The following is a 7,765-nucleotide window of genomic DNA, read 5'->3' on the forward strand; positions in this document are numbered from 1 at the left end:
GTTCTTCCAACATTCTAAATAACAAAACAGCTAAACCAAAGAGAGGGTTTCATATGACCCGACCCGGTTTATCCTCTTAATTTTCTATATTTCTTATATTTATTTATTTTTAGCTTTCCTCACAAATTATTTACTTATCTTGGTTCGATGATAATGGCAGCCTCCTGCTTCGCAACTCCCTTATCTTCTTCTTCTTCTCGATCATCCTCCAATGCCATCCCAAAATGCAAAACTCTAATCCCTTCGTGCTCTTACCTGAAAGCGTCTACCACCCCTCTCCATCTCTCTTCTCTGTCTCGCCACTGTGTAGCTCAACGACTGCAGCAAATCAAGGTCTCTTCTTCTTCTTCAGAATTATCAGTTCTAGATGAAGAGAAACAAGAAGAAGTCGAAGTTGATGGAGAGACAGGTGAAGAAACCGAAGCTGAGCCAGTGGTGATGAAGAAGCCGAGACCTTGCGAGCTATACGTTTGCAATATCCCAAGAAGCTATGACATTGCTCAGCTTCTCGAAATGTTTCAGCCTTTTGGAACTGTCATCTCCGTCGAGGTAAGAAGAATAAATCTAACTTCTTCTTATCCTCCTCACACGTGTCTCTTTGTGAGTGTGTGTTGGTTGAAATGATGATGCAGGTATCTCGAAATCCACAGACTGGGGAGAGCCGTGGAAGTGGATTTGTCACGATGGGTTCTATCAACTCTGCCAAAAACGCCATCGCTTCTCTTGATATGAAGGAAGTAGGTGGTCGGGAGATGCGGGTAAGGTACTCTGTTGAGATGAATCCAGGAGCCAGGAGAAACTCAGCAGCCTTGAACTCAACGCCGAAGAAGATTCTCATGTACGAAAGCCAGTACAAGGTTTACGTCGGAAACCTCCCTTGGTCAACGCAGCCCGATGATTTGAGAGACCATTTCAGCAGTTTTGGGACAGTCGTGAGCGCGAGAGTGTTGCACGACCGCAAGACTGGGAAAAACAGAGTCTTTGCCTTTCTTTCGTTTGCAAGCCTTGAAGAACGTGATGCGGCTCTGTCACTCAATGGAACAGTAAGAAAGAAAGAAACAACGCACTTGTGCTTAACTCCTTTTTACTTATTAACTCAAAAACTCTCTTCTCTTTTGCAGGAATATGAAGGCCGCAAAATCATAGTCAGAGAAGGTATCGAGAGGACCGAGTCTTAAACCATTTTTCATCGTTCCATCTGTTTTTGAAGTTTCTTGTTACTCTTTAGTGTAATTTTCCAAACCGATCCTGGCATCTCATTATGTATGATTTTCTTCTCCGACTCATCTACTTTTACAAATCAAGTGTAATCGTCAGTCAATCTCCACAGGCGTCTAGATGCACTACTTCCTAATTCTTGATGTCCATCGCAATTTTTACAAATATAAAGTTCGTAATGAAACGTTGTATGTATGTGCTGTAATGGGATCCCAATACAAGTCTGGAATTTCATTCATTTTCCGTTAAAGATAATAAGAGCTTAGAGAATATTACCGGCAAGAGACATGACGAGGGATAATATGAACGCTAATTGCATAATGTGAAAATTGCATAATGTGACTGAAAACTAATCAAACAAGTTTCCTGTCAATTGATCGTTAGAATAATATGTAAACGTTGACCTTTCAGTAGCGAGTAGGTATGCCTCTAAACATGCATTGTTTTGGATATTCAAATTTGCTATACAGAAGAAAACTTTAACATTCTCTGTGTTCTTTTTCAACACCCAAGTAAACTCAAGGTACCAAGTATTTCTCTGGAAAGTAGCGGCTTTATCCTACTTCAATTGCCTCCAGTGCCAAGTTGCAACTCCTGTCTCACCTTCTTCAGCTGTGACACAAAACTTTATTAATATCATCCTAAAGTGAAATGCAAGAAAGTACATTTAAAACTTTGGTATTGAGACTTACCACAGCCTTTATTTGATTCCTGGCAGTAGCAGTTCCTCCAGTGACACAATCATCATGGTAAGGGCTACGGATACGCACTTTTCCCGATACCAGAATGTCTTTGTTTACCCACTGTACAGGAAGCCTGGAATGGAGCAGCACATACCATTATTCAATTAGAAAAAAAGTAAATGTTTCCGGTTTCGTTGCGTCAGCCCTGACGCGTTCATTAACTGACATAAGACAATATCAGGATACACCCTACAACCATCTTCCACGAGAGGTTCTTAATTGGCAAACGAAGAAAAGCTCAGTGTAAACAACATAAGTAGCCTACAAACAGCTCGAAACTAATTGTCAAACTCACACAATTAGCAAAAACTAGCTGAGTAACTTCTTTGACAAGTCTACTCGAACATTATAGCATATTTCTTTCAGCAATGTCATAAAAATCAGCTCAGCATAAATATCTACAGTAACAAAAAATGAGGTTTGATGCTAATTTACAGGCATTTTCACAGCAGCAAATGCATAATCCGAAAAAGAATGCAACCTCTGCAAACCAAGAGCAATACTGAATCAAGATTCAAACATACTTCTCACACAATAACACAATATCTAATTTCAAGAACAATCCCAATGATTCACAGTTTGCTGTTTAACAATCATATCATAAATCAATCTTTAACGGTATCTTCTTAACATAAGAAAATAACCTAAACCACACGCACACAAAAAGATCCGAAGAAGAAGCAAAAGATCCTTACGTCTTAGACAAATCGTTGAAGATCTTCTGCGCCTCTGCGGTAACACCAACACCAATGCTCTTGATTTCCCTGCGTAGTACACGTTCCCTGTGTACAAAGAACAACAACAACGTCAGATCAATAAAAATTATATATAATAGTTAAGATGAATTTTCCTTTTCTTAAGATTTAAGAGACGTACTCTCTAGCCCACTGCAAAACGCCTTTTATACTGTCGTGTAAAGAGTCCATTAATAGAGTTACGTCAGTGGGGTTACGTGTCATGCACTTATGAAAGAGTGTACCGAGACTTTCTGAAGTACCGCCACTAAGCGGATGGGTTAACAGGTGTCCAATGTCTTTGGGGACATTACCCCCTAAAACACCTAGTTTCAACACCATGTGTTGAACTCTGAAGACAAACACAGCTCTACCTCCCAGTTCTATACCATTTGTTCTCAAAATCTCCAAATCTTTGTCCACGTCCAAAGTCTTCACATACTCGACCATCTCAGTCAAGTACGGGATCTCTGCCATCTCCCATACAGTCCAATCAAGCCTGTAACGATCAAACTAAAAAACCAAAAAAATTGGAAATGTAAATTAGCAGTCTCCACTTGTCACAAAATAAGCTAAGCTTCAAAAGAAGGAATGAATTGAAAGCAGGGGAGTAAGTAGGGGACACCATTATCATGTTTCCTTATTGTATTTGCAAACATTAAACCATTTTTTCCTTTTTATATAAAGAAAACCATTTTCTTGGCTTCAACATAATTTGCATGATTCTCATAACAGCAAATAATATCTATTTCTCGAATATAAGTAATAAAATATAATGGAAAACGATTCAAGATCTGAAATTACCTCTGTGGGAAAGCACTCTCCATGGTCAATAGGAATCAACTTGCCTTCTTTGTTAAGTATGTTGTCCTGGTTTCTGTCCGTGTTGCCATATCGGATATCCAGAAGTGTCATCTTTTGGAAATCTTGGATACTGAAAATAGCATCACTCCTCTCACCATGAACATACCACTTCTTGTTTGGAATGAATTGCTGTAATGATCCTTTTGCCCATCTTTTCTCTCTGTCCCCTTTGAAGTCCATACAACGAACCATTGTTGTTGGAGGGACACCTCCGAATCCATCTTCTTCACTATCCTTGGGGAAATCCAACAAATATGCAGCCACCTCTCTGTTGGCCTTTTCTCCTTTCCTCGAACAACCATCTTCTTCCTCTTCCGGTTTGAAGACTGCAACCTTCCTCATTTTCTCGTCCATGAGGAAGTAAGCTCCATTAGTTGCACGAGAAATCTTTTGGGCAAAAATCTTTTTCTTCAAGGCCATGTTGGCAGCTACAATGATATCTCGTGCTCTCATAACTGGAACGGGGAGAATCTCCACAACCAAATCTTGCTCGATAGGGTACCTAAACCAACAACACCATGCAAACATTATTTGGATTTAAAAATAGCAAAATGAGATAGTAATATATTGAGAAATGTTACCATTTTAAGAGGAAGAAGTGTGAGTCGACAGACAAAAATATGGAAGGAATGAACGATGGAAGTAAACTAGTGGTATTTAAAGATAAATGACCTCAACCACTATCTTAATTGCCAAACGAAGAAAGCTCAGTGTAGACAACATAGTAGCCTATAACTTTCTCGAAACTAATTATCAAACTCACGCAACGGTAGCAAAAACTAGCTGACTAACTTCTTTGAAAACACTACTCGAACATAAGAATCTACACTTAACAAAAAAAAAAAAAAAAAAGAAGATTCAAAGAACAAAAGATCCTTACGTCTTAGAGAAAGCGTCAAAGCTCTTCGGCGCCTCGGCTGCAACACCAACACCAATGCTCTCGATTTTCCTGCGTAATACACGTTTCCTCGTAAAGCTCAATTTAATTAAATCAAAACACAAAGTGAAGAATTGGACTAAATCATAAAAGAGGTAATGATGCTGATTTACAAGGCATTTTCACAGCAAGTAAAAGCATAGTCCCAAACAGAATGCAACTTCAGCAAACGAACGCTAATACAAAACAAACGCTAATACTGAATCAAGATTCAAACATACTTATCCCACAATAACACAAATATCTAATTCCAAGAACAATCCCAATGATTCACAGTTTGCTGTTTAACAATCAAATCATAATCAATCTTTAATGTTATCTTCTTAACACAAAAACTAACCTAAACCACCACAAAAGAAAAAGATTAAAAAGATCCTTACGTCTTAGACAAATCGTTGAAGACCTTCTGCGCCTCTGCGGTAACACCAACACCAATGCTCTCGATTTCCCTGCGTGATCTCGTAAAGCTCAATTAATTAAATCAAAACACAAATTGAAGAATTCGACTCAATCGTAAATGAGTTTCGCAACAAACTAACTCACCTAATAGCGATCGCCTCTTTCTCTTCGAGTCCAGAGAGATCAATCCAACGCTCTTTCGAAGCGAGCGGATCCTTACACTTCCCTATATACGTAAGCGTCGATATGAAATTCTCATTCACCATTCGTGTATTCATCGAATCTCCAGTTTCCGGAATCGTTCTCTCTTGTAAAATCCACGTCAAGGACACCGCAACAAACAAAAATTTCAAGCGCGAAAATCAAAAACCACCTAAAAGAATCTCCAACGATGTTCTCAACAAGACGAAGTCGAAGAGATAAAGAAACTACAGTGATGATTTTAACATCGGAAAGGATATGGAAGATGACCAAGTGTGGATCAGGATCATACGCCAAGACGATCCCCTTGAACTCGATTCCAGTCGTCAGCTTGACGTCGTATATCTTCCCCACCTCGAACTTATCTCCCTCTTCTCCACCTGCGATTTCGATCTCCGTCGCATTTGCTGGACTCATGATGGTGGATTCGAATCGAACCTCCTCTCGCGCTCTCCCGCCTGACGGTTGAAAAAAAACCTTCGGCTCTACGTCAGATTCTGTAACCGTAAATGAGATCTAAAGGCCCAATGTAAACCTCGGTTGTTATATTTGAGAATGGGCCTCATTTGGTCCAATTAAATTTTTGGTTTGAACGGGCCCAACTTTGCGACTATCATATGAAATCGTGACACGTCATCACGTCATGAACTGAGATGAAAAGGCGGTGCCGTATCTCTGCCGTCGATCTCCACTGCTTGCTTGCTTGCTCGCTCATCCATCTTTCAATCGCCGTCAATCTTCAAGGTTTCCTTCTCCTATCAGTAGAGTTTTGATCCAAAATTCCACGAAACGCTCATCACAAAGGACTCCTATGGCTTCGATCGCTGTAGTTTTCTCGGCCATAAACGCTTTTAAGGACTCGTTCATCTCCTCCCCAATCGACTCGTCCGACCCCTCCTGATTCCTCTCTATCTTTCTCTTTCGATTAGGGTTATCTTCTTCTTTCGATCAGGATTTAGAGATTAGACCATCTCCAATCACACTCTATAATTTCCTCTATATTTCACTCTAAAATAGAGTAACTCTATTATAGAGTTGAATTTGCTCCAATGGTTCACTCTATAATATTACTCTATAATAGAATGAAATATAGAGTATTTTTGTTTTTTCACTCTATATTTGGAGTAAAAAAATAGGATTACTCTATATTTCACTCTATTATAGAGTAACTCTATTATAGAGTGAACCATTGGAGCAAATTTAACTCTATAATAGAGTTACTCTATTTTAGTGTAAATTATAGAGGAAAAAATAGAGTGCCTTTGGAGATGCTCTTAGAGAGAACAAAGTAGATGAAACGAAAAAGGAGAGAAATAAAATTTTAAATAAAATTTTAAATAAAATTAATTACCGATGAGATCTCATCGAGCGATTTGTGGACCTGACTTACAAAAATGGCCCAATTTAAATTATTCATTTTTCTTCGTGTTTTTAGACCGACTACGTCGTACATTGTTGAAAATATATCAACCTAAATGTACATTATATACCACCCTTTAAGGCTTTAACTCTTCAATTTTTTTCATACAATATATATTTTTTTCTTTCTATGCCAATAGAATATAAATATAGGGAAGAATGTTTTTTGTTGGGTTTGGTCTCACCTAATAGTCACCAAAATCCCATAAGAAAATTCTAATATTCGCTAGAATTTCGATATAAAAAGGAAAATTGTGAAGAGCAAAAATCCCATCAACAATATGTCAAGAACTTTTTGTAAATGCCCAAGGAAGAAACTCGAGCAAAGGGTCTACTACGATCTATCTAAATATTTAGGTTTTTTTTATTATTATCTAAATTAATGTCTTTCGAGTTTTGAGTTTCTAAATTGTAACTTAACTAGAACGCCAAAGCCCGTAAAAATTCTTGTTATTTAATTCTATGGATGTCTCATATCATAAATTTATGAACAGTTCATTCCTTTTGATATGATTGAGGCTTTTCAAAATTATTCTCTCGATTGTACTCCAGACTCTTCAAAAAAACATGCACGTCCTCTTCCATCAATTTTGTTTGATAACTTTGCTCTAGTATAGAAATCTTAAAAGAGTATATATCATATGTATATACTTCGTTTTTCTATACAAAGGACAAAAATATAATGTAGAAATATATACAAAAATTAATGAAGAAACTAGAAGATGATGAAGTTGAAACAACCATGTTGTTCTTGTTGATGTGTACATATGTGCATGTTTATAAATTACTCTTCGGCTAAGATTGTGTATATATGTGCGTGTCTATAAATTAATAAAATTGTTAGTTCGTTTGATTTGATTGTTTGGCCAAATACGCGCTAATATAATGTTTTCACTAATTTGAATCTTTGACTAGTTGCTAGTATTTGGTTTTATAGTTGATTGAAGCCAATGGATCCAAATGATGGGTCCAACATTCCTCAAAGTTTGATTACACAAAAATAGGATATTCACTCCACAATAATGTATTGGTTCTTACTTGTGGGATTTTGCAAAAAAAAACATCCCTAAACTTGATGGTGGTTTACAATAGATTGTGAAATAATATAGAGCAAGAATATAAGATTAGCATTTTTTACTGTTACGCTTAGAAGCAGAGCGAGTTATCTGCATTTTTTAAGCGTTTATAGCTTCTTCATTTGTCACGAATTCAACAAAAGGAGAGTGTGAAGAACAAAGATTGCATAAACC

General features: G+C 37.5%; 2 protein-coding genes across 2 annotated transcripts; one reads left to right on the forward strand and one right to left on the reverse strand.

Annotated features, from left to right (window-relative positions):
- The first annotated feature begins 110 nt into the window (after positions 1–110).
- Positions 111–1,321, forward strand: LOC106370898 (31 kDa ribonucleoprotein, chloroplastic-like). The gene is made up of 3 exons (XM_013810894.3): positions 111–549; positions 633–1,043; positions 1,122–1,321. Exons 1-3 carry the CDS (start codon positions 148–150, stop codon positions 1,176–1,178), a joined length of 870 nt encoding a protein of 289 aa, XP_013666348.2. The 5' UTR covers positions 111–147; the 3' UTR covers positions 1,179–1,321.
- A 207-nt stretch (positions 1,322–1,528) lies between these two features.
- LOC106369390 (phosphatidylinositol 4-kinase gamma 3-like) lies at positions 1,529–6,078 on the reverse strand. Its single transcript, XM_048743320.1, has 8 exons — positions 5,040–6,078; positions 4,877–4,945; positions 4,440–4,508; positions 3,500–4,061; positions 2,838–3,208; positions 2,657–2,743; positions 1,911–2,034; positions 1,529–1,830 (listed from the first exon to the last, which is right to left on the reverse strand). Exons 1-8 carry the CDS (start codon positions 5,171–5,173, stop codon positions 1,783–1,785), a joined length of 1,464 nt encoding a protein of 487 aa, XP_048599277.1. The 5' UTR covers positions 5,174–6,078; the 3' UTR covers positions 1,529–1,782.
- Positions 6,079–7,765: the final 1,687 nt, after the last annotated feature.

Source organism: Brassica napus, chromosome A10 (assembly GCF_020379485.1).
Source record: "Brassica napus cultivar Da-Ae chromosome A10, Da-Ae, whole genome shotgun sequence".
NCBI classification, from domain to species: Eukaryota; Viridiplantae; Streptophyta; class Magnoliopsida; order Brassicales; family Brassicaceae; genus Brassica; species Brassica napus.